This window comes from Eretmochelys imbricata, chromosome 5, assembly GCF_965152235.1.
Source record: "Eretmochelys imbricata isolate rEreImb1 chromosome 5, rEreImb1.hap1, whole genome shotgun sequence".
Classification (NCBI taxonomy): Eukaryota; Metazoa; Chordata; order Testudines; family Cheloniidae; genus Eretmochelys; species Eretmochelys imbricata.
This window is the reverse complement of record NC_135576.1, coordinates 73101802-73129270: the sequence shown is the minus strand read 5'-3', so window position 1 is coordinate 73129270 and position 27469 is coordinate 73101802. Positions and strand designations below refer to the sequence as shown.

Below are 27469 nucleotides of genomic sequence, written 5' to 3'. Positions count from 1 at the left end.
GGTGGGCTTGTGCACATTATATTATTGAGAAAATGAACATTTGGACATCAAATTATTTATCTTGGGCCACATCCTCAGCTGGTGTAAATCAACATAGCGCCATTGGAATCAAATTGGAGCTACAGCAATCTACATTAGCTGAGGATCTGGCCCCCATGTTTAATCACATATGAGACTGCTCCATCATTTATCATAGTAAAATAAACCGAGTGACGCGAAGTTTTATGGAGAGCTCCCCCACGTCTCTTTTTGGTGTGTCCTGAGCCCTGTCTGGGTCTGTGGGTAAAGAGAAAAAAGAAGCCAAATTTCCAGACCTTCCAGACAGCCTACCCAGCTGCTGCACAAGAAGAAAGGAGTGATCAATCCAGCTCATTTCCCACTCCCCTCCAAATGAGAGGAAGAGAGAAAGGAACCATTGCTAATCTAACTCAAAAATCACCTTGAAGTTCTGAGAGACCAAGCTGATGGCATGTTGATGTATGCACAGATATTAATCAGTTAAATGTGCACTTGGTTTTTCCACAGTATGCATCCGATGAAGTGAGCTGTAGCTCACAAAAGCTTATGCTCAAATAAATTGGTTAGTCTCTAAGGTGCCACAAGTACTCCTTTTCTTTTTGCAAATACAGACTAACACGGCTGTTACTCTGAAACCTGTCACTTGGTTACAGTTACTGAGGCTGTGCAGCAATCTGAACACATTAGCAGCCAAGACAACACTAGGTTGCTGGGAAATAGCCCATGTAGCCACAGAGGATGCTTCTGAAAACATGGCACGCATGCACCTTACCTGTTTTAGACAGGAATGCTGTCTTTCCAGGTATCAGAGGGGTAGCCGTGTTAGTCTTTAAGGTGCCACCGGACTCCTCGTTGTCTTTCCAGGACATTGCAATTACCTCTGGCTCTGATTCAGCAGAAAATATCCAAGGCTTTCTGACTTTTGCAGACCTCAGAACACAACAGCTGCTGGCTTCCAACACAGCTAAATTACCCAGGAGAAAAATCAGCCTTGAGATGAAGAATTGACCCCCCCTAACTCTTGCAGGCCAGTACTGAGGAGTTCTAGAGTTCTGCTTAGAGGAGAACAGCTCATAAATCTCCATTTCCCAAGCTCTGTGACTACCTATACTAGGATCAGTCCCCACCTCATCATTGGAGTGGCACAGACTGGAGGAATTCCTATAATACTAGAGCAGAAATAATTCCTCTACTTTGAGGGGACTAGCACTCTGAGCTTTCATGTGAGGAGACTATAGGGAGATCTTTCTGCCCCATCATAGTTCTTCTGCTGGTTAGAGTTCTGCCTCTAGCAGTGGGAGGGTGAAGTGGGGCTTCCCCCATCAGAAGTACTGCAGCTCCTGTGACAGTTTGAGTTATGGAAGGTCACCCTTCTGGCTTCCTGCTCCCTGGATCATGAGTTTTACAAGGTGGAGGAGATCTTTAAGGCCGTTTCAAGCCATGTATCTCCTTTCCTTTTATTTCTTTGCTAATGTACTGACATTCAGTCAGCCAGGGAAGAAATCCCCTATGTTCTGATATTCTCAGTGAGACACCCAATGCAATTCTAATGAGCCGGATTACCATATGTGAACATTTCAGCAGACCTTGCAGAATCCGTCTCAAGCAACTTCAAAACACCCCCTGCTCCCCAGGTGCCACAAATACAAGATGGTGGGATCTCAGTTACAACAGGAGCTGCTTTTCCATCTCAGTAATGGACAGGAGTGCAGCATCCTGCTGGGCTTCCTCCACGGTGACAGAAATATAAAAATTGTGCAACCATCAGCTGAATTTTGGGACACAGCAGGGAAGATCATGGGAGTCTTACACCTCCACCCACAGTTCCTCCAGCCTCCTGGACCTATCCCATAAACTGGCATGAAAATTGCCCAAAATGACACGAGTCTGGGATCTGTGCCCAAATTGTAGTATGCTGCAATTAGTTCAGCAGAGCCCTGTGTGGGCCTATGGCTCAAATACAATAGTTTACACCAGTACAAGTGTGGTCATGCACACAGTTAGTATAAATTACATCCATATATGCTATACCAATTCAGTTTTGGGTATAATCAAGTCCTCCCCTGCCTCATTCCCCCCTTTCCCCCAAAGGCATAGATTTTGGAAAACAAGGTAGAATTGTGGGAGAGCTGCTGTTATTTTGTACCCCCACATACTGACCCACTTTAAACCTAGTGTCAAGTTATATGCATCTTTTCAAAGGGAGTAAACATCAGGAAAATATACTATGTCTTCGTAAGTCACACCTGGATCAGTCTTACAAACTAGGAAAGAACATCAGTAATTTCTCAGGCGAAGAAAGACAGGTGAGATTATAAACTGTCACTATCAGATATTTTTTAAAAGTCACAAATATTTGTTCTTGGAGGCAAAAATGTTTTGCAAAACTTATCAATAGAAAAAATTGTTAACTTCTTTTTAACTTAACTGAAATATTTTTGTTTAGATTTAAACATTACAGAGTTTGCTGCTTCCACATTGCAACAGGGTTCTACAATGCAAAAGAACCAGAAAGAAAAGCTGATTGTCCTTCAGGAGTTGTCTACATGGGGAAATTCTACATACTCTATTCCAGACTAAAAATCACTTTATTCCCAAAGAATTAGTGGGCTTTATGAGTGCACTAACTAATCTGGAATAAAATTACTTTTATTATGGAATGAGTGTCCACATAGAAACACCCAAGGAGTTACTGTGGAATAGCTATTACAGAATAGTTTATTCCACAGTAATCATTCTTGTCAATTTCTCTGTGTAAACAACCTATTAGGCCTTGATTCTGTAATCAGATTGATGCAGGTGATCCCTTGTGCTTGTGTGTACTTCGCCAGGGAGCAAGGTTCATTCTGGTAGATCTAATTGCAGCACTGGGGCCAAAGGGTTTTCAAAGCTGCCTCACACTTTAATATCTAAACACAGCTTAAGGTATGCTTTAGGCCCTGATCCTGCAAGAACTTATTCACATACTTAAATTTATGCACTCTGAGAAGTCCTGTGACTTTGGTGAGACTGCTTAGAGTGTGTAAAGTTAAACAGGTGCATGTCTTTGAAAGCTGAGGGCGTTATTTTCCTTGTCCAAGGTGAATTAAATGCTAAAAGTAGAGAAACAGTATTAATGTAAAAAATAAATCCCCTTTAAAAACCCTCAGTTCTAGTTACCCAATGTAATACAGGTAATTAATTGATTTTTTAACCTGACAGTGCCATTTAAAAATAAACAGTTCAGGAATATCTTTGAAATCTTCAGTCTGCTCTTGCATGTAACTTCACTTGAGTTTATAAAATCCCATAGTCTATTACGTTTTTTAAAAATTAATCTCTCCCAGTTTTCCCAGCAATACTACACTTGATGTAAACGATGAATACAAACCTAGCTTCATTCATTATACAGGCCTAATAGGCTGATTTCCAGCGATGTCCTAGTATTTGCTGGACCTACTTTCCGGATGCCCTGGCCTGTTTCATTTGCTTTGCTGTGTATCGTTCCTTTCTTTTGTTTGTTAACCTAAACATAGGCTGATTGTTCTCGGGGACAAGCCTTGGAAGACGTTCGGAAAGTTCCAAACGAATCAAAAGGCTGCTTGAATAAACCAGATCTGAAGACGAGATTAGACACATTTATTCAAGTTACCCTCTGGAAATTGACGGGCTTGGAGTTTTGTTGTTCCCAGCTGATGAGAAATACCCCGTGGGGCGGGGGGAAAGGCGGGAGAGAAAACAGTCAGTCTCTGTAGGCGGAGCTTGCATGTCCCGAGATAGAGTTCATCTAATGACATTTTCACATCAGGCAGCCTCTCACGTTTTCCCCGTTAGCTCATCTTCTCCTGGACCGCAGCGCAAATAGAATCAATGAAGAGAGCGCAGCTCCCTCCTTTCTTTATTCCTTGATAGCGCGCAGGGCGGTTTCTCTCTTTGGCAAAACTCCGGCCAAGACCAGCGGCGAAGGTCAATGCTGTCGAAACCCGTTTGCCTTTAGGAGTTTGCGTCCTCGTTTTTATCTGTTTGCATGCATTACTAAGCATGTGTGAGTCAGATGCAGGGAGTGAGTTTGCCTACATAATGAAGTTGATAGAGAAAGGCAAGGTAAGGAAAATGGGCCCCGGCCACGACCCCTCGGAAGACTATCTTAGTTAATTCCCCTGCTGTGAGACCCTGGGAAGGCACAGCGTGTGGGGGAGGCGGCTGATTCCCCATTACAGCTCCACTGGGGATGGCAAATAGATTTGAAGATGTAAAGTCAGGACCTGTAGGCAGGGCTGGGTTTAGACTCATCAGCCGTAGGTTTGCCTTCGCTCGCTGAGCATGCAAAGCACAAGGTGCGGGGTAGGATTATTTGCATTCAAAACGCTTCACCGGCTGAGTTGTTGCTAAAGCCTGGATTAGATCAAACTCGAGCGACTGATTTACTGGGGGGGGGGGCTTCAGTGGAACGAACGAGCTGTCCGAGCACAACCAGATCGCGACTCAAGCGTGAAACTGATGGGATGAAACGCAGTCCCTCGGGCAATGGGTCCGAGTTCTCCTCAAAGCCCGTGGACAATGTGAAACCCTCTTAATGGGCAGTCACAACAGGCAACAAGGCTTACGATCACTAAGAGTTCACGCGATCGGGATGCCTATTTTTCTTCCCCACGCTTTCTGTGGGCGCTGCATGGTGGCGCCTTACTGGGGGGCGAGGGGGGAGAAAAGACCCCTCCAGGGCTGCCGTCCAAACTTGACTCCGGAATTGCTTACACCTATCGAGCAGCTCAGTGGTATGAGCCAGGCGGTTGCCGCGGACGATGAAATGCAGCCGTGCCATTGCTTTGTGCGGGTGAGCGCCTGGCGCCGCCCGGCCAGCTGCTGCCTGGGGCAGGGTCCGCCCCAGCCACGCTTTCCGTCTGCTCCGCCGCGCCCGCTCCGAGCTCGGCCGCTCGCCCTTGGAATCCAGAACCGGGCTGAGAGCGCCGGGGTGTGAACAGGCCTGCGGCCGCTGCGAGCTAACTCCGCGAACGAGGGCTTCCCGCCCGCCCGCTCAGCAGCTCTCCCTAGCGGGAGGGTGGGCGCTAGCGCCCCCCGGCTGAGCCAGGTGAGGGGGGATCCCCGGGCTGACTTTCTTTTGAAACCGAGGCCGCGCTGTTGAAACTGCGGTTGATCCGCCCCGACTCCCCTGGGACTGGGAGGCCTGCGAGCCACGCGTCGGGAGCAGGGGGAGGAGCTAGTCCCCAGGAGCTAAATGGGAATTACAGTAGCTGTCACAGTGGCAGAGAGATGCCGGCCAGCCCACCGCCTTGAGGGCGCAGGAGGCAGGTGGACACTTGATTTCACAGGAGATCAGTGTCACGCATTCCGGATCTTTCAAACCCCAGCAAGCTCAAAAGGCTGATCTATCCTGTCGCCTCATTACTGATTTATTCTACTGATGATGCAGTAGGACTGAAAAGATGTACATACATCCCTAACTTTTGAAACATGTGACTAGTCCCATTGAACTCAATGGCCATGTCTACACTAGGGGGAAAGGTCTGTTTTTAATGCATGTTCTAATTCTAGTGTGGACCAGGCAAGCTGTCCTTTTAATAGGCTGGCTGGGTGTGGGTAAACCCTAGGCTCTGCACTAGTGTGCACCTCACCTAGCTAATGTGTGAAAACTGCAACTTGCCTTGTCTATGCTAAGAGTTTAGCGTGCCTTAAAAACACACTTTCCCCCTCATATAGACATGGCCTGTGAGGGCACTCACATGCTTACAGTTAAACGTGGATAAGCCTTTTCAAGATTGGGGCCTAGGTCATTAGTAACACACTAAATTATTTGGTCTCTGAGATCTGATTGACCCAGCTACATGCTCAGGGGTGTGAAAAATCCACACCGCTGGGCAGATTGTTAAACCAACCTAAATCCCCATGTAGACAGCAACAGGTTGAATTCTTCCATTGACCTAGCTTCTGCCTCTCAGGGAAGTGGATTACTTGTGCCAATGGCACAGCCCCTCCCCGGGCATAGGAAGCGTCTGCCCTGAAGCACTAGAGTGGCACGGCTGCAATGTTTTAAGTGTACACAGAGCCTTAGGCTTTTATCTGGACTCGTCAAAATTCTGACATTAGCTTGCTGCTGCATCGTTCCCTTACTGCAGTGTGTGCAGTGTGTAATCCTTGACAGAATAAAAAATGAATGTGGAATTGTCAGGGATGTTCTCATTTCAACCCTTTGGGGGAAAGGGCACTAAAATTGGTGAATTCTTCTCTGAAGCAAAAGGCTGTTAAAGATCTCTGGAAGAAAAGTCTGTGTAATGATTATAGCGGGGGGCAGGGGGCTGGACTTCTTGAATTCTATCTGCCTGTGCCAAATTGTGGCTGTGTGTGAGATAATGTAGATGCTGACAGTGGCAATGCTTTTTTTAAATGGGGATTTTTTTTTTTTTAAGGCCACAATTGGTGTGGTAATGCTGTAGTGGAAAGATAGCCATGCAGCAGGAAATGATTCAGGACTTGCAGATATGGCTTGGAGGAAATGGCAGTGTCTGCATCTTCTAAAATTTTACGAAACAAAAATACAAACCCCTCCTTGTATGTGATTGACTGAGCGATCCTTGCATTATCATCACGTCTGACTTGCTTTCCCATTTTGCTATGCCATATTTTGTGATAGTTTGTCTAAAGTACTGGGTGCGTTTCAATCTCTGGAGGGGATGATTTTGGGCACTCTTCCTCTTTCTATTCTTAAGGAGTGATCGACTCTTTGTACGTACTCAAAAGTGGTTTTGTTTCAGTTATTTTCATGGCATTATTTTTTTTCTCTCCACTTCTCTTTATAAGCAACTGTAATTTGAAAATGATAGCTGTAATTATAAATGTTTGGGGTGAGGGAAATTTCCTTGCCTCTGGTACAGTTTTCTGTTTCTCTGGCCAGTACTATAAGCCCAGCTAAGGGGGATTTGTGCCTGGTGCTCTATGGCTCAAAAAGATAATTCTGAAGACAAATGTTTGCCTGTCATGGATCAGATTGCTCTAAATGATGTGCATAATAATTGTTTCCAAGGGAAGGAATCACCTCCTACCCTTGAACTGTCCTGTAAGCAGTGGTTTCCCCAGGAATTGAAATTGGGGGTGGGAGGGGCATCAGCGCTGATGAGGAGTGAGACTGAGGGTGAAGGTGGGCTGTATGGCACCATAGTAAACACTGAAAAATGTTTCATGACCATTTTATTAGATTTAACTCCTGTTTTAAAATCATCACACAAATTAAAGTTGGCTACTCAAGCCTTCTATGAAGCACTACGTCTACATCCTTCTTGGTTTCTTGTTGTATTTTTGCACAACTCTTTTAATGAACTTCTTGAATGCAATGGGTTCATCTTCAGTGGCTTCTCGTGTGTCCGGTACTTCCATTCCTTCAATTGATATGCTCATTAGTTCACTCACATGATCAGGCAGAAGGTGACTTCTTACACACAATTCTATTCAATGATGAAAAAGAATGCTCAACTGTAGCTGTTGTGACTGGGAGTAGCAACAGATGAATTCCTACTTCTTTCATCCCAGGAAACATAGCACAAAGATCAGGTCAAGCCACTAGTAATGATGATAAAGAAGAAGTTGAAGTCAAATCTTCATTCATTTGTCGTATGATATTCCACTCTGTGTTCAAATTCTCTATTCTGTCCTGAGCACATGGCAGCCCCATTGCTGGTAGTGCCTCACTCCACTCAACTGTCGGTGTTTTATAGGACGGGTATTTGTAAAAGCTACGTAGAGGTGGAGTAGGATCTAGAAGTCGCTGTTGCAGATTGTTAAGAATCAAGTCTGTGTACTTTTTCAGTTGTCTTAACAAACACTTCTTGTCCTCTTCACTTAAGGATTCAATATAAATGCCTTCATTAGTCAACTTCTGGACTGAAGTCTTTGCTTCTTCCGGTACTTTTTCAACGGATAGCTCTCTGACCTAAATGTCACTTCTATTGCTGGACAAAGATCTACTACTGTTTTAGCAGATGCCCGGATGGCATTGTTTAATGACCCAAGTGGTTTCAAGAGTAGACTTACGAGAGCGAGAATGGCAATAGTCTTCTCTGAATGTAGTAGCAAAAGTAATCCACCAGCCTCAGTACTTAGATCCATCCCATCTTGGTAGATACTTTCCAAAGCCAGTAATAACAGCTGAGGTAATTTTAAGACCACAGCCAAGAATTGCTCATAAGAAAGCCAGAGGTTTTTCCAGCTTGGACTAATATGAACTTCAGTCCCAGTGTATCTTCTATATTTTCCAAGATAGTCAGTCTTTTTGGACTCTTGCTGAAAAAAAGAATATAATGAAGACATTAAATTTATAGCTTTTTAAATGTCTTTTGAAGATTCTGCAGCTCATACTAGTGCTAATTGGAGTAGATGGCCTCTGCAGTGTGATTAGGAGAGACTAGGGTTACACTTTTCTCTGAGCAAAGCTTGTACTCCACCATGTCTTCCAGAGAAGTTTGCAGCTCCATCAAATGCACAAGCAGCCAACTATTTGGGGTCCAACTGACAAACATTTAACTCTTCTAAGATGTGGGTTGTCACAGATGCAGCCAATGTGTCTTCTATAACTTGAACATCTAGAAATGCATCTACTGTCCTACCACTGACATCAAGATAATGTACACAATGACTTGAATGCACCGATGCAAATAGGCATCATCAGCCATATATGCAAATTTTTTTGAATGTGGTGAGAGAGTTCTTCACTTTTTCAACTGTTTGTTTCACTGCATGCTTCTAGCCAGTCAGTTGAGTTTCTTGCAGAAAGATAGTGAGCATTTGCTGGTCTTGTTCGGAACCAGTGTTCAACTACAGGATGAACAAGTGACAATGCACTTAACGTTGGCCTCCAGTTTGCAGTGTGTGGTATCTCTTGCTTAACTAGAAAGTATGATGCCACAGCCATGTCTGTTCGCATGAACTGTGTTGTGTTTCCAACATTCTTAACAGCATCATTAAGTACTTCTAAAATGGCCTTTGAAAGTGGGCTTATAAGGCTTTCTGCATGTTGATGCACTCCAGAGGCCTGGTGTTTTGCTGCCTTTTCATGTAGCTTGTCAGCATTGGCTTTGCTGATCGGTCTGACAAACCAAGCTCCTCCACTTTTACCAGTTATAGCATTGGGAAGCTTTCCTTCTTCGTAAGCTTTTTTGCAAGAGGTGCACCAGGAGCCATCTTTTGTAACTTCAATGAATGGGAATACTTTGACCGACAAACATCGGGAACTGCCTTTAGGTTTTGGAGTCACTGTTTCTTCAGTAGGTAGATGTATTTGTGCTTCGGGCTGGTCGGATGTAGATACGCCACTTGAACCTTCAGATGACATGTTGCTATATTCTTGGTTCATGATGTGTTCTTCACCTTGGTTAGTTTATGAGGCCTTTGAGTGGAACAATTGTTGTATTGTTTTTTGTTTTTTCATTTTCACTTTGACCTGCAACATTTTAAAGAGATATGAATAAATTAAATGTTTTGTTAGGATAATGCAAATTTAACATAAGGATAATATAAAATACACCAAAACACATAACAGGTCTAGATTTCTAAAAAAATATACATTTTAAAAAATGTATTTAATTTAAATTGACTTTTGAAAAGTAAGCCATCATGGGATAAGAAGGAAGTCCTCTCATGGATCAGTAACTGGTTAAAAGATGGGAAACAAAGGGTAGGAATAAATTATCAGTTTTCAGAATAGAGAGAGATAAATAGTGGTATCCCTGAGGGGTCGATACTGGGACCATTACTGTTCAACATATTCATAAATGATCTGGAAAAAGGGGTAAAGAGTGAGGTGGCAAAATTTGCAGATTATACAATACTATTCAAGATAGTTAAGTCCAAAGCAGACTGTGAAGGGCTACAAAAGGATGTCCCAAAACTGGGTGACTGGGCAACAAAATGGCCGATGAAATTCAATGTTGATAAATGCAAAGTTATGCACATTGGAAAACAGAATCTCAACTATACATACAAAATGATGGGTCTTAATTAACTGTTAACACTCAAGAAAGAGATGTTGGAGTCATTGTGGATGGTTCTCTGACAATATCCACTCAATGTGCAGTGGCAATCAACCAAGCAAACAGAATGTTGGGAATCATTAAGAAAGGGTTAGATAATAAGACAGAAAATATCATAGAGCCTCTATATAAATCCATGGTACATGCACACCTTGAATACTGTATGCAGATCTGGTGATCCTATCACAAAAAATATATATATTAATTGAAAAAGGTACAGAGATGGGCAACTAAAATGATTGGGGTATGAAACAGGAGGAGAGATTAAAATGACAGGGAATTTTCAACTTAGAAAAGACGACTAAGGGGGGATATGATAGAGGTCTATAAAATCTTGACTGGTGTGAAGAAAGTGAATAAGGAAATGTTATTTAATCCTTCACATAACACAAGAACTAGCAGACACCCAATGAAATTAATAGGCAGCAGGTTTTAAAAAAACAAAAGGAAGTACTTCACACAACATAAAGTCAACCCGTGGAACTCTTTGCCAGGGGATGTTGTAAAGACCAAAACTACAACAGGATTAAAAAAAATAACTAGATAAATATCTGGAAAATAGGTTCATCAGTGGCTATGAGCCAGGATGGGGAGGGATGCAACACCATGCTCTGAGTGTTCCTAGCCTGTTTGCCAGAAGCTGGGAATGGGCAACAGGGGATGGATCACTTGATGATTACCTGTTCTGTTCATTCCCTCTGAAGCACCTGGCCTTGACCACTGTTAGAAGACAGAATACTGAGCTATATGGACCATTGGTCTGACCCAGTACGACCATTCTTATGTAAAAATTAATTATAATAATAAAAACGTTTAGTTCAGAAATTCCCCAACATAATGACATCTTGAGATAGCAACAATGTGAGATAACAATCTTGGCAAATAATGCATTTTAAAAACCTTGGCCTACTAGGAAACCTATTTATATAAAGTTTCCATTCCCAGTCTCAAATCTAGCATTCTGGAGCAAAGTCACTAAATTTTAGTCCAACAAACAAATATTTATTTAACATGCCCCTCACTTTTCCCTCCACCACACCCCACTCACCGGTGTTGTCCTTGGTCAGTGGAGACTCAGAATTCAGAGGTGCTTTCATGTGAGTACACCTCCCAGGTTGGGGGCAAGAAGGCACCTTGCTCGTTCCTCCAGCTGCTCACTGTTCGTTCTGGCCACTGTTGTTCGTTGTGGCACTGTTCACTCCATTGCTCTGTTGCCAATGGTCCTGCGCAGTCACCTTCTGCTGCCACCTGCCACTGTGACCTCTGCAAGTTGGTCTCTTGAGGTTCCACCCAGCGCTCAGTGATTTCAGCTGAGCTCTCAGTGGGGGAACCTCACTGCTAGTGCAGTCTGGGTCATCTCTTCCACAGAAACACTGTCCCACGGCAGGTCTAAGCACTTAGATCTGATTATCAGTGATTTTAGCTGTAGTGGTCACTTAACAAAACAAAAGATTATCTATGGAGCCTAATCAGCTCTGTCTTTAAACAGTGGAGAGGGGCAGGTCAAATAGTACTTGTGACTCAGGTAGACCATCAAGCAAAACACCTGTCCCCACCCTCTCTTGATGCCCTCAATCAACACAGGCTAAGTACAGTTCTTCTGCCCTTTACTCATACAATAAGAATAACAAAATTTCATTACCTCCCTGCATTCAAGTGATTTGTAACCCAAGCCCAGACAAAATCTATCACTTTGGCAACACAGCTCTGTTTGCTGGATACCTAGGTAAATTAGGTGTGAATGTAAATACAATCTGGTCCTGAAGCCTTTTCCCCCCAGCTCATCACTAGCTGTCAGGGAGAGCTCATTTAGACTTTGCTTACAAATCATAATTTGAAATTATTAGGTTGACCAGCATCACCGAAATGAATGCATTGACATTGTCATAAAAAACAACAGCTGTATAAGGAAGCTAGTCTATGTTCATACTTTTCAAATCTAATACACTTTTTCATATACACTTTTTTCATATACATATATTTTATCAGACACTGTATATGCTTTTAAAGTGTGTATTAATGCTTCAATTTCAATTCAAATTTCCAATCAGTCATTAAATTGGCATGTAACTAGTTCACAAAACTGGGGTGGGGGGGGGAGTAGGGAAATCACTGCCTGTAAGGATTTCATTTCTGTCCCCTCCTCCACAAATTATTGTTCTGTGCTGGTAACTGGTGCCAAATTGTCCCATTACATCTATGCAACATGTACTTCAGTGGGTAGCATAGGGTTGAGTGTCAACATAGAATTTGATGGCTAATTTCACAAAAAGTCATTCTGCATTCCTTATACACCCCAACTCCCACTTGACTTACATGGGGAGTTGGGATTCATGAAGAATGTAAGATTGGTACCTTTTGCTGCATCCTCTGACCTCTTGATTTACAGGCTTTTCTATGGTAATCATCACAATCTCTGGGTACCTCACGATATGTCTGTAAGGTCGGGAGGCTAAGCAGTCTCCTCATTTTACAGCAGAACTGTGGCAGAGGGGAAATGGTTGATCTTCCTCCAGATCTCTTGAGTCCCGGCTCAATGTCTTAACCACAACACCATCCTTCCTCGCTGTCACCTGTCTCATCTTCAGTAAATGTAATATGCTAATGATATATCAAATCTCCTTTTTGTTACTGTCCATTATATGAAATACCACTTAGCAACAGCGGTATGTGAAAATATTTAATAAAAACAAATCTCCTCCTCTGCCCATTCACAAAATTGTCTCCCATTTTATAGATCAGGTTTTTTGTTCTTATTTGGAACGGCTCTTGGAGTTCACATGGTGCTGGTTCTCTCACGGCAGCGACGTAAATGTTTAACACTGAGTAATGTAAAAAATATATTTGTGTAATGGCATAACTAACATCTGTGCAGCTCTGGAAATAGTGTTTAGCGCTGACCCTGTTCCAGTTAATGTTTTCTTGCCTGGCTCTATAAGAGGAGACTATAAATCAATGAAAAATGTGATATTTTAGCTTATCCATGACTATTTTTAACTGTAGATTTTTGTTGTTAATATAAGGGGCACAACATATATAACACTTTTTGGTCAATTCCCCAAGTTCTTTTCTTCACTCCTTTTACTCCACTTTTTTTCTTTCTTATATCTGGCTCTCCAGAGAGCCTGTGATTCATAACAAGCAGCTTTAAAAATATTGGTTCTAGATAAAACACTGTACAATAAAGAATACTTTAAAAAAACAACCAAAAACCTTATTAGAACATGATCACTTTTAAACAGTATTTTAAAAGGCATTTGGACATCAGGAAACTCATAATTCAGGCTCTTCAAATAACCTAAACTCTGCCTCTGTAGTCCTGTCTATGATCCATTCCTGAATAGTGTCTGTATGTACATTGATAACTATTTTATGGTGCAGTTCCTGCTTAATTTTAGGAGAAGATATAGTTATGGCTCTGTACAGTGGTACAAAAACTGAGCTGTGTGAGGAATTGACAAGAGGAAGTATAATAGGGTTTATTAGCAGCCATATAGCCCAAGCTTCAGGTGGAGTCACAACTTCAAAGCGCTCTCTTAAACAGCTATTTTTAGAGTGTAGTCCAGCCCTGCTAGCCCAAGTTTGTTGACTCAGTCTGGGAGGCTTGCTCCAAAATCCTGTGTAAACATATTGACTTACTTGAATTCAACAGGAGTTACTGTTTTGTGTGTGTGTGTGTGTGTGTGTGTGTGTATATGTATTATCAGACTTCAGATGTTTCTTGCTATCAGTGGGTGAGTGTTTGAGTTGGTGGCCTGTATGTGATGAGGGTTGGTGCTTTATTTTAGAAGAAGTTATGTTATTTTTAAACAGCACCCGAAGGTGCATTAGTCACTTCCCAGATGGATTTTTGTCCTGTTCTGAAGAGCTTACAGGAGCTAAGGACATGATGTGACAAGGGAAGACAAAACAAGGATGAGGTAGTGGGAATAGAAAAGCACTGATAATCCAATCAGTGGGTATCTGTTGTTTGGTGATTTATGCACGTTTTATGTCTGGTTTTATGAGGTCAGGATTAAAGTTGCTTGTTAAACCTTAGTTATGAATTTCCCAGACTTCAAAATGCTTTTAAAATAACTACAATGATATAAGTGTCATTACTTCTTGGGAGATCGAATTCTGCCTTAATGAAGTGTATTTTGGTTTGGATGTTTTCTTAAAATTAAAAGTGGCTGCGTTTTCACAATATCTCTTACATTTGTTTGGCAAGTGAGCACATCAAGTTCCAGGTGATGTGTAGAGAAGCAGCAGCCCCAGCAGATCTGAAGCTCTTGTCCATCGGACCTGTTGTATTCTACTGCTCCCTGGATCACTTGGCACAGCAAAGCGGGGCAGCTGCTGCTGTTCCCTGGGTTGCCCTTGATGTGAAGCAGGATGCTACAGGTTTGGAGCAGAAAAGATGTGCTGAACTTCTCTTTACTCTTCAGAGTAGTAGAAGCATATGAGCCAGTGATTAATTTGTAATGAAAGAGATGCCTGGGCTCAAACAATTAAGTGCTGGGGTTCAAGCAATTTTTTTACATTCATAACGGATGCAGCAAACCCAGAGGTGCTGGGGCTATGAACTGCCAAGCCTAAAGATGCTGGCTCTCATCCCTGGCACAAATTAAGCCCTGGTACTAGCTGCATTCCTTTCCCCACAGTTGAAGAGGATCATAACATCCTGGGACTTTAGGAAGTAGAGTCCTTAGTAACCGTGCTGGTTCCCTGGTGCTGTATCTGCACCAGTTAAGAATGTAACCTTGAACCTGTGCAGTTCAGCTGAGAAAATTTATAAACTGGCCTAGCAGAGTTTGTAAGACCAAATAGGGTTCAGGTCCTGTAGCACATCTCTGCTCCTAGAGATTGAGTGGCCAGACCCAAGGAGAGTTTAGAGCCTATAAATGGTTTAGTACACTGAGAGAGCCATAGAAATTAAAACCTTTCCCGGCCATGTCTACAATATGGTGCCAAAACTATGACAGCATAACTCCCAGCATAACCTCCTAGTGTAGATGAAACCTACAATGATGAAAGCGGTTTTTTCATTGCTGTAGGAACACCACGTCCCCAAGCAATGGAAGTATTTTTCCACCAGCTTACCTGCATCTACACCAGGGGTTAAGTTGGCCTAACTACACCACGCGGGCATGTGGATTTTTCACACCCCTGAGTAGTGTAGCTATGTTTATCTAAGTTTTATGTGCAGTCCAGACCTCTCATTCTGTAGATCTCACATTTTTCCACCTTGTATTTCAGAAGGTGGCAATTGTGGGTAAAGGATGAAACTGATGGTTTTGGTGGTTGGCTGCATGTATTAATCAGAAATTCATTGTTGCCTTTAAATTTATTTTAATTTTGCAGTGCCTCATAAAAACAAGATCCCTGTCCTGAAGAGCATGTAAACTGAATTCAGCATGATACAACTAGTGAGGGTCATAAAGTGAGGAAGAGGAGGATGACTCCACAACACTTGAGCCGTTTTGATGGTTAATTTTTTAAGATTGTCTGTCCTCCATCTCATTAGCCATAGTCTCCATCGCATTGAATGTAGTCGGTGAGGTGGCTTGGCAAATGGACTTTGGGCGTGTTCTAAGTGTTAGGGACAGCATAGAAACAACTTTGAAGGGAGAAGCTGCCCAATGTAGGGGCTTGGCAGCAAGGACAAGTATTTGACTCTCATGGTGCATTGCTGTGGGAGGCAATGAAGTAACTCAAAGGTAGGTGGATGAGAAGGTCGAAGTAAGGAGCAAAAGAAATGACTTTGGTAGCCACAATTGGGATGGAATGGAGTGGGGAAATGTTAATATAAAAAACTATCTAGGATTATGTTTAGTTTGGTTCGGTTGTTTCTACAAAACATAGCTATTGTGAAGGCCCTCTGAACTTTGGCTGGGTGTTTTAGACTCTGATAAACTAGAAATAAAGACCTAAGCACTGCACCTGTGCTTTGTGGGTGCCGCTATTCCTTGTGGAGTTCATAAAGTCACCTGGAAAGAGCTTGGAAATTAAAATATATATTAATCAATTCTAAATTAAGAATACCATCTATAACAATTTGCAGGCACAATGGCTCTATTTTGAAGAAAAAAATTAGAGAAGATGAAAGAAATTGCATGGTTAAACTTTGAGTTATTATGGGAAGCTAGTTACAGCCTTCATGTGACAATGGCTGTGTATGTATAATAATAGACTAAGCAAACATTCTCTAGAACAGTGATTCCCTTTCCTCTTAACAACCAAATAATGATATTTATCTAAATATATTTGTGTGTGTATGTTATAGCAAAACCTTATTCATTCTTCTCTCCTTATTTTACAAAGCACTTGTCCACTCTTCAGAGTAACACAACCGAAGGATAAATACCTAGAATACTAGCTCATACTCCCCAAACCAGTTATATCTCCCAGACTAAAAATAGCACCTTTAGCAAAGCCACTCTAAATAACCTTCCTTGCTAGGTTAACTTGCATCCTGAAACCCCTACATTTAGGAAAAGTCCAGGAAAACAAATGAGCCTTGCTGTATATTCTGAAGCTCAACGTTTTTGGACCTACGGATGTAATCAGCAGAATTGACAATTTGCAGAGAACACTTTGCCACTAGCCTCCTTGTTTTTAACCAGCAAACTCTGAGCTCAAACTCTATCACATCCATCCTGATTGCAAATGCCATAGTATTGCACAGGGGGAGAGGTGTGTCTCTAGTAGCCAAGTCACGAACTGTTCTAAGCTCTCTGGGGCAGGGACCATCTTTGTGTTGCGTGTAAAGTGCCTAGTCATGGACTGAGGTCTTTAGGCATTATCACAATACAAATGAAAAACAACGTAGCTAAATACTTTAGTTTACTTAAAACTAGTACCTTATATCTTACCTGAAAGCCAGTGCAGACCAATGCCTGGGAGACCTATTGTGAATTAGTGAACAAGTTAACAAATACAGATTAAGGACATGGGAGGGAAGAGTGAGGATAATGGATCATAAAATGTATTTCAGTTTAATTGTTCTGCCAGTCAAGCATCATGGGAATACAAGGCACTCTGGCTACACCTCCTGTGCTGAGGGGCCAGTGTAGCTAACTCTATACTGCATAGGGACTCCCAAGCCCCAGGGACTCCCATTAGGATAGCTTTCCAGTTTTTGGTTGGCCTTTCTGCAGAGACAACTAATGAAGCCACCTACTCTGACTAATTTATTTAATGGCCTGGCCCTTCCCTTCCCTTGCCCCTTCCTTTTCCTTCTCAGTGATGCAGCAATATGAACAAAAATGGGGCAGGGGAAACTGCCCTGATAATGCAGTAGTTCTGGAGTCAAGGGATGTCAAAAAGATAGTAAATTAGGTGTCCGGACGGGTTAAAGGGAGAACATGTGTTTCTCCTTTCCAGATCTGCTAATTGGAGCCCAGGCCTCTCTGACCTTTCATCTATGCAGTGTCTTAATAGGCTGGGGAGAACCGGCTAATTAAAATCCTGCTCTCAAAGTACTCTGAAGTCAAAGTAAACAAGCACACAAACAAGTTAATACCTTAATGATGTATTATAGGATTGAACAAATAATCACTCACAAAATCGTGACAATAACAATCGTTGGCACTACAATGCAATCAGGAGGTAGGGGTATAGCCTTATCTACGCAAGCAAAATTAACCGTTGTTGGTAACAGGTGTTGGCAAGGGGTACCTGTGAACTAGAATGGACCATGTTGTAAGTGCAAGTGTTGCCAAGGCCAAACCCTGTTCAGTACTATTTCAGAGATGATGGCAGTGCTGAACAAGTTTTGTTGTTGGCTGCAGCTGATAGTTGAACCGTTTTCAGCAACAATTCAGTCACGTCTGTTGTTAGCAATAGGTACTCTTGCTAGTGTAGACAAAACTGGGTGATGCTTTCAAAGACTAATTCTTTCAAAGCTCTGATGGAGCAAGCCTATAGAGTCAAGGAATTCTTAAATTGAAAGGATAATGCGGTTATTCGTAAATTTCCAAATTAAGTCTTAATTCATGGTTTATTAGCCTCTTGGAAGCTTGACAATAAAACATTTCCTCACTAACCTGTTTTTCCTTCCTTGCCTGTGCTACAGGGCTACATGAGATTTGGCCAACTGACATTTTCCAGTTAAAAAAGCATATAAAAATTAGTGACAGTGTTAATGTCAGAAGCTCTAAGTACAACATTCTGGATTTTGTTAGGAGGGTGGCTTACAAAGTGAACTTGAAATAAAATGGCTATATTGGTCTTTTAAATAAATAAACCATTCCCCTCTGTTTTGAATGTAAACATTGCTTTGCAACGCTGAAAATGCAAAAAGATCACCGCTGTGTTCACCATTTCCAGCAAATGCAATTTACCAGTCAAATTTCACTGCTCAAGCTCCGTAAAGTAAAAAATGATGAAAAGCAAATTACTCTTTAAATTTTTTTGGTATTAATGAATCATCTCAAGTGGCATTAGTAACATCATTAAAGAATTTTTGGGAAAAAACATACCCGACTATCTTGATTACATTCTTTTAAACTCACTTTACTTTGTGTTTTTGTGTGTATGTAACATGTAGGTCAAATGTAGGGCTTATCAAACTTGACAGCCTTTTACCATTGAAACTCAGGCCATAACTCAATCTATTTAATTAGCTAAACCTCTTTCCATTGTGTGAATTAAGGACATTGTATGTCTTAACTTTGAATTTCCTAGCTAATGCGTTTTTTTTTTTCCACAAGCTTAACTGTACATGACCACAGATGGTATTGTTTCTGTCCCTCCCCCAATATCTAAAGATGCTAATCCATATTATGTAGGGGTTTAATTTTTTTTTTTTTGTCCTGGATATGGGTGGAGAGGATGCATATTTTCAAATGGAAGCATGTTGGAAAAGGAGAAGGTGAGACACACGCAAACCTCTGGGTTTTTCAGCTATTTATCTGAAAGGCTCTTAAGCAAAATAAGCTGTCATGGGATAAGAGGGAAGGTCCTCTCATGGAGTGGTAACTGGTTAAAAGATAGGAAACAAAGGGTAGGAATAAATGGTCAGTTTTCAGAATGGAGAGAGGTAAATAGTGGTGTCCTTCAGGGGTCTGTACTGTGACGTGTCCTATTCAACGTATTCATAAAAGATCTGGAAAAAGGGGTAAACAGTGAGGTGGTAAAATTTGCAGATGATCCAAAACTACTCAAGATAGTTAAGTCCAAAGCAGACTGTGAAGAGCTACAAAAGGATGTCACAAAACTGGGTGACTGGGCAACAATATGGCAGATGAAATTCAGCGTTGATAAATGCAAAGTAATGCACATTGGAAAACATAATCCCAACTATATGTATAAAATCCCAACTATAAATATAAATTAGCTGTTACCACTCGAGAGAGATCTTGGAGTCATTGTGGATAGTTCTCTGAAATCATCCACTCAATGTGCAGCGGCAGTCAAAAGAGCGAACAGCATGTTGGGAATCCTTAAGAAAGGGATAGATAATAAGACCGAAAATGTATTGCTGCTATATAAATTCCTGGTACGCCCACACCTTGACTACTGCGTGCAGATGTGGTCGCCTCATCTCAAAAAAGATCTATTGGAATTGGAAAAGGTTCAGAAAAAGGCAACAAAAATGATTAGGGGTATAGAACAGCTGCCATGTGAGGAGAGATTAATAAGACTGGGACTTTTCAGCTTGGAAAAAGAGACGACTAAGGGGGGATATGATCGAGATCTATAAAATCATGACTGGTGTGGAGAAAGTAAATTAGGAAGTGTTATTTACTCCTTCTCATAACACAAGAACTAGGAGTCACCACATGAAATTAATAGGTGGCAGGCTTAAAACAAACAAAAGGAAGTATCTTTTCACACAATGCATAGTCAACCTGTGGAACTCTTTGCCAGAGGATGTTGTGAAGGCCAAGACTATAACAGGGTTAAAAAAGAACTACATAAATTCATGGAGGATAGCTCCATCAATGGCTATTAGCCAGGATGAACTGGGATGGTGTCCCTAGCCTCTCTGTCTGACAGAAGCTAGGAATGAGTGACAGGGGATGGATCATTTGTTGATTACCTGTTCTGTTCATTTCCTCTGGGGCACCTGGCATTGGTCACTGTCGGAAGACAAGATACTGGGCTAGATGGATCTTTGGTGTGACCCAGTATAGCCATTCTTATATTTTTATCCATCCAACTGCCATTAAAGAAGAGAGAACTCCTGGCCTGTTCCTCCCCGCTTTTCTAAAATTACACTCCACATTTTTTTCCAATGCCTTGGATGACATACATTTGATGCTCTTTGGGGCAAGGAGCATGTCCTTTTTTGGTGACTGGAAAACACCCAGTACATTTTTAACACAGAGTGCACCTTAATATTTGTACAGCACTTTGAAGATCTATGTTTTAAACACCCTGAGGTTTTGTCTGCACTAAACTTTTTGGGGGAAATCTCCCACCAGTGGTAGCAACAGCAAGCATAGGTGAAAACAGGACACAGGTTTCTTTACCACTGTTGTCCAGGCCTGTTCTAAGCAAGATGAGCTGGCCTGGCATAGAGCGCACCCTCTGTTTTTTCCTAATCTATCCTAATGCAGCAATGGTGGGAAACTTCCCAAAATAGTCTAGCATGGGCACAACCTACGAGGTAGATAATCTTATCCCCTTATCCAGATAAGAATTAGGATCTTGCCTATACCAGAAAAATGACCTAGTTTTTTTTTTTAAATCAGTTTAGTTAAACTAGTGCAAATCCATAATGCAGATCACATAAACCAGGTTCAATCCCACCTTATATTAATTAAACTACTGATTTAAGATAAATTGATACAAACAAGGGTCAAATTGGATTACGTGTCTCTACTTTAGAGTTTAGCACTGGTTTAAGTAGCTCAGTGTAAAAATTAATTTAGTTTAAACTGATACACTTTTCTAGTATACAGAAGGCTGAAAACACAGCAGTTAAATGCTTTTCCCATTGTCACAGAGGGAGTTAGTAGCAGAGGTGGGATTAGGTGGGAATTCTTGTTTTCTTCTAGTTTTGGACACAATCAGTTTAATGTATTTGTTCCTTTTTTCCCTCTCCCCTCCCCTCGACCCCCCTTTCATTCCACTCCCTTTTTGTTTGCCCCTCTTCCCTTTTGGGACAATGTTGAATTCCAGTCTCTCACTCCAGGATACCAGCTGAGAAGAGGTACCTTGCAGTGCTCTTTCAGATGACTATACAATGACATCTAGTGCTTTTCTCCCCACAAACTTCTGAGTTCCTGCCAAGCTATTCTTTCAGCACAATACTCAGACTCAGTCTTGAACTTCCACTAGACCACAAAAGGCCCATCCTGCTGTAAAGAAGAATCATTCCTTTATTGCTAGCTGTTCCTTAGCTACAATGATAGGTGCAAGATGTATTGATGTTAGTCGGATGAAACTGAGAATTCTATCACTATAGGCATCACTGTTCTGTGATTGGTTCACAACAAGGACATACATTGATCATAGAACAGTGATGCCTATGCTGGTAGAATTTTCAGTTTCATCCTAGGCAGTCTTATTTAAATGCTTTTGAGATGTATGATGGCCACTAGAAAGTGTACCTGTGTCTCTCTTCCTCCATAATATAGTATACCATTTTCTTGGAGAGAAAATGATCTTTATTTGTCTCTGTTGCTGATAGAGCCTCAATTCTATCAACATAAGGGGGTTTTTTTGTTTGTTTTTTCTGCACCCCATTCCTGCAGTATCTGAGCACTTTGCTATTGTCACTCTAATTGACACAAAGTCTCTGAACTCATAGAGTGGCTGCTCTCCCTTTTGGTGTTCTTGAAGTCTGCTTGGAGTGGGGTTCTATTTTTTTATTTTTTTTTTAATGGGGGAAGAATGGGGAAGGAGAGAGAAAAGTAGGTGAGAATGGTTGTTGAGAATGTGGTTTTGGTCATGGTGGAAAAATGTGATCAAAGAGAGAGGTAACTGCAGTTACCTCAAGATGGTCAGACTCTAGAGTCACCTAGTCTCCTGATTTTTACTCCACAGCTGGATACCTTCAGTAAAGGCCCTGTTTACACTAAGGAATTTTACTTTATTGAGTTGTGTTTGGTATGTTAAAGGATCAAGCTGCACTAGTGTAAGCACTGCTTTACACCAATGCACCATGTTTATGGTGCAAGCCCTTAATGGTATAACTGCATCAATATCACTAGACTGGTGCAAATTTATTTAATATAGACAGGGCTTATGGGCTAGTTTACACGGGAATAAATTGGACAAATGAACTGTAGCGCTACAGTTTCTCTTTGAAGTCTGTTTTTGAATTTTTGTTGTTGAAGGATGGCTACTTTTAAATGTTACTGAGTGTCCAGGGAGATTGAAGTGTTCTCCTACTGGCTTTTGTATGTTACCATTCCTGATGTCTGATTTGTGTCCATTTATTCTTTTGTGTAGAGACTGTCCGGTTTGGCCAATGTACATGGCAGAGGGGCATTGCTCGCACATGATGGCATATATCACATTAGTAGATGTGTAGGTGAATGAGCCCCTGTTGGTATGGATCATGTGATTCAATCTTCTGATGGTGTCGCTAGAGTAGATATGGGAATAGAATAAGCAACAGAGTTTGTTACAGGGATTGGCTCTTGAGTTAGTGTTTCTGTAGCATGGTGTGTAGTTGCTGGTGAGTATTTGCTTCAGGTTCGGGGGGCTGTCTGTAAGCGAGGACTGGCCTGCCTCCCAAGGCCTGTGAGAGTAGGAGATCATTTTCCAGGATAGGTTGTAGATCGTTGATGATGTGCTGGAGAGGTTTTAGCTGGGGGTTGTACGTGATGGCCAGTGCTGGTGTTATTTTCCTTGTTGGGTCTGTCCTGTAGTAGGTGACTTCTGGGTACCTGTCTCGCTCTGTCAATCTGTTTCCTCACTTCCCCAGGTAGGTATTGTATTTTTAAGAATGCTTCAAATAGAAACTGCAGAGCTACAATTCATTTGCAAATTTAATACCATTAATTTGGGCTTGAATAGGGACTGGGGGTGGCTGGCTCACTACAAAAGCAATTTTCCCTCTCTTGGTATTGACACCCCTCATCAATTATTGGGAGTGGAACACATCCACCCTGACTGAATTGGCCTTGTTAACACTGGTTCTCCACTTGTAAGATAACTTCTGTCTCTTCATGTTTCAGTATATTTATGCCTGCACCTGTAATTTTCACTCCATGCATCTGAAGAAGTGGGGTTTTTTTACCCACGAAAGTTTATGCCCAAATAAATCTGTTAGTCTTTAAGGTGCCACTGGACTCCTCATTGTTTTTATCTATTCCAGAATAGCTCTCTGTGTGTGGACATTCTTACACTGGAATAAGTGTGTCCACATGGGGAGCTAATCCGGTCAATTTTCCATGTAGACAAGTTCTATTTACCTTGTCTCCAACTCTCACATGTATTTCCCCTCAGTTTTATGATCTGCATCGCCCCAGAGAAGTGCTGTTGTCTTGATGGTTCATAAATAGAGATGTTGAGTAAAACTTTTTGGAAGTGCATAAATCCCATTTTCAAGAGTGAGACTGATATTTAGATTCCTAAAGCTAGATTTCAAAAGTGATTTAGGCACTTTTGATAGTGTTACCTGTGTACTCTAATAATGCAGCTGGAATCTGATCCATTCCTGGCTCTAAAGATTATGATCAAAGCCTTGAACAGGCAAGGGTGGTGCAGTAGGAGGGAGGTACTGGAGTGCAGGCTGGATGTGCTCCTGGCAGCATAAACTATACAAGTACTAGGCAGCTGCATTTTTGCACCAGCTGGAGCTTTTGCAACCTTGGCAAATCTGCAAGCCTGCTACCACCACCTGGACCATTTGGCACTGAAACACAAAGTGTTTGAAAATGTAGATGGGAGATGTTGTTTACTTTTCCTCCTGGCATAAGGTAGTATTAAGGGTTTTCTAACTGTGTGCACAGGCACAGATTTAGGTACTTTATTGTCGTGTACACAAGGAGTATGTTAATATCTAAATAGTTGATACTGCCATGAACTAACATTTAAAGTTTGTATTGTTATATCTGAAAAATACTTAACCCTTCCCCCACCTCCACTGAAAACAAATACTCGAGAGTAAACAGACAGGTTGGGATATTCAGGTGTGACTGTCCCATTCTGTGCCTAGGGTGACCAGATGTCCCGATTTTATAGGGACAGTCCCGATTTATGGGCCTTTTTCTTATATAGGCTCCTATTACCAGCTCGGCTGGATTTTTCACATTTGCCGTCTGGTCGCCCGATCTGTACCACCCCTTCCAGTGTGACTTGTCATTCTTTTTAACAACCTGTTGATCACCTCTAACTTCTTCCCTTGTTGCTAGAGTTTAAGTCCACTGCCAAGTCTCTCATTTACAGGGGGAGGAGGGGGAAAATCTGTCACCCAGGATGGATTTTAAGGGAAGCCAGTCTAGGCTTAGTCTCCTGCAGGGGGGGTGTGTGTCGGAGGCAGGGTGAAGCAGAGATTCTCCTGCCCTCCGCCTGCCTTGCGGGGCGCGGCACTGGGGCCGGTCCCTGCCGCCCCGCCCCCCCAGCCCAGGCTCCCCGGCCCGCCGCGCTGCCCCTTGCCCTCCTCTCGGCTGGGGGCGGCTTGGGTGAGGCGAGGGCCGCGCTTCCTCCTCCCGGACAAAGGTGCCAGGTGTCGCCCCGCCCCTCATTGTGCGGTGGGCGCCGTTGCCAGGCCGCCCCGCCCCGGCCAGCGGGCAGCTGCTGCACTGTCTGGGAGCCCGCAGCCGCCGCCGCCTCCTGCGGCCCCGCTCTCCGCCCTCGCCCGCAGGACAGCCCTCGCCCAGGCGGCTCCAGGATGGAGGGCGATCGGCTGGAGCCCGCTGTGAGTGCGGGGCGTCTGGCGGCCCTGGCTGCCGGCTCGGGGGTGGGGCTCGGGGCCGGGGCGGACGGTGGGTGCCCGGGCGCGGTGAAGGCGGGAGATTCCCGCAGCCCGCGGGGCTCGTGGACGCCCCAAACTTTCTGCCTTTAACACCGCTCAGTCCCCCGCCCCCCGTGTGCCTGGAACTGCAGCGGCTGCCCCGCCGCACCCAGCCCGAGAGCTGCCGGCGGCGGCGCTGCTCCCCGGAAACCTGGGCGCGTGGATTGCGGGCTTTCTGCACACTCATCCTGCTGCAGTTCTCCGCCGGGACTCTGCCCCCGGGAAGAGCTGTCAGGGCCGCCGGGCCTCGCTCCCGTCTGACAGCCCTGCCCGGAGAGCGCCCTCCAGAAATCCCCCGTGGGGGTGTGGCAGGGGAAGCCTTTGTTTTGGGGGAGCGAAGAAAGGTTGCCCATTACTCACTGATTCTTTAGCAGCCAAGCTCTCTCCTTTCCCCCACCCCACCCAGTTCACAAAGCGCTCTTCCTAGGGCGTTGCAGAGCGTTTCTCCTAATTCAGTCAACCAGGCTATAATTTACTTTGACTGGACGGTAATTGGGACAGGAATCTTCTCGCTCCCCCGCCGCCGCCCTAGAAACAATGTGCTTTCGTGTGTTCTTCGTGATTGTCAGGGACTTGGAAGAAGAGTAAACCCCAACTATTGAATGCACGCTAGAGAAAAGCAAGCTTAAGTAGATGTGAGAGGAACAGTTTATCCAGAGCTACTTATTGAGAACTTGGATCTTTCTCAGGGAAGAAGTTTTTGTAACCAAATATTCTGAAATGAACTGAATAATGCAATTGATTAACAATTATTTATAGTAAAGTGATACTTTCAGGTAGTTAAAGCATAAATACATGGCTTTTACTTTTAAAAAAAAAAAGCCCCATGCAAAACCTCATGTTTTCAGGATTGTTAAATTTTTCATTTTTTAAAAAATGTCATTTACAGCTCTTATGCAGATTATTGTGTAAAGCAGGAGAAGTAGAACTAAAAAGAGTTGAAATTGACTCTAGACAGTTTCACTTTTGCTTACTATATTTACTCTTTGCACTCCCTTTGGATAATAAACACAGTACATGTGGTGAAAGAAATTAGTTTCAAGCCTTTAAATTTTAATTTGTGGTGTTAGCAATGTAGATGGGGAATTTAGTATTACAGACTTTTTGGCCCTTTTAGAAGATGAACTTCAAAGCCAACAGACGGGAACTTCATGATTAATTTAAAAAAAACAACTCTGCTTTGTTTTTACAGTAGACTTCTCATTTTTACTGGAGGATCTGAGATGCAAGCCTTAGCTTTGTTGTGCTTATATTTTTGAAGCCACGTTCTTTTTCTGATGTAAGATGTAAAGGTAGTTTTGAATGTTTGTATATAATGTGAGCCTTACTGGCTCAGCTTCTGATCTTGTCTTAATTTTGTTTTCCTCCTCACCTCTCTCTTTTCAAGGTTACCATTAAGAATATTGAACGAGAGCTCATCTGCCCATCATGCAAGGAGTTATTTACCCATCCACTGATCCTCCCTTGTCAGCACAGTATCTGTCACAAATGTGTAAAAGAAATTCTCTTCTTCACACTTGAAGACTCTTTCACTGATCTAGGCTCTGAGTCCTCCAATCAAAGTAGCCCTCGTATTCGAATCCATTCTCCTAGTTTGGATAGAATTGACAGGCTTAATAGATCAGGTATGTGCCAGAATATTGTGTGTGCTCTGGGAATTTCATGTAGAAGACTGATTTAATATGAATGGTCTTTGCCTGAGTAAAGGTTTTCATCTTGATACTTTTAATGTTGAATGTTGTCACGTGAATAACTTCAGAATGGTTTAGTTTTTGGTCTTTGTTTACAGCACGCACCAAAAAATATTGGACATGGGAATGTCCTATTGTAAAGTTGTTACTCTAGTGAACATATATAAAATTGTTTTTTAAAAACAGTATCCTGTAAATTGGTTCATAGCTATTATTTTTCTGATGCTAAGTTACCCTAGTCACTATGGCTGTTTAATGTGACATAATCTCAGGCATCTTTAGAAAACGCCATTTTTTTTTTTGATTTGGGTTGGTCTCCAGGCTTTATGCTGCTCGCAGTCTGGTGGCTTAGGTTTCGTTTGGAGTCTTTGGTGCAGCCTTTCTAAACTATATATCTCCTTCAAAAATAATAATAAAAGGAAGTTCTTCTTCACCTAGAGCACAGTCAACCTGTGGAACTCCTTGCCTGAGGAGGTTGTGAAGGCTAGGACTATAACAGGGTTTAAAAGAGAACTGGATAAATTCATGGAGGTTAAGTCCATTAATGGCTATTAGCCAGGATGGGTAAGGAATGTTTGTCAGAGGGTGGATGGAGATGGATGGCAGGAGAGAGATCACTTGATCATTACCTGTTAGGTTCACTCCCTCTGGGGCACCTAGCATTGGCCACTTTCAGTAGATAGGATACTGGGCTGGATGGACCTTTGGTCTGACCCGGTATGGCCATTCTTATGTATGTTTGCTTCATTCATTTCACTAAGGTATATTAGTAGGTTACTTTCCATATGTGATATCAGAACTCTTCAAGCAGACAACTTTGCAAGAAGATTGAACCAGAGTTCTCTGTG

The 27469-nt window shown here is 42.5% G+C and overlaps 1 protein-coding gene across 2 annotated transcripts in view; it reads left to right on the top strand.

The window, feature by feature from the left end:
- Positions 1–3812: 3812 nt before the first annotated feature.
- Positions 3813–27469, top strand: part of TRIM36 (tripartite motif containing 36) — a 50486-nt gene continuing 26829 nt past the window's right edge. Inside the window, exons 1-2 of one of the 2 annotated variants that reach the window (XM_077817328.1) lie at positions 3813–4101; positions 26318–26555. In XM_077817328.1, the coding sequence (XP_077673454.1) occupies positions 4039–4101; positions 26318–26555 (301 nt within the window). In that variant the 5' untranslated portion in view covers positions 3813–4038. Of the gene's footprint in view, positions 4102–24770; positions 24835–26317; positions 26556–27469 lie in introns of those variants that run through there. The other variant, XM_077817329.1, reaches the window with a different exon arrangement.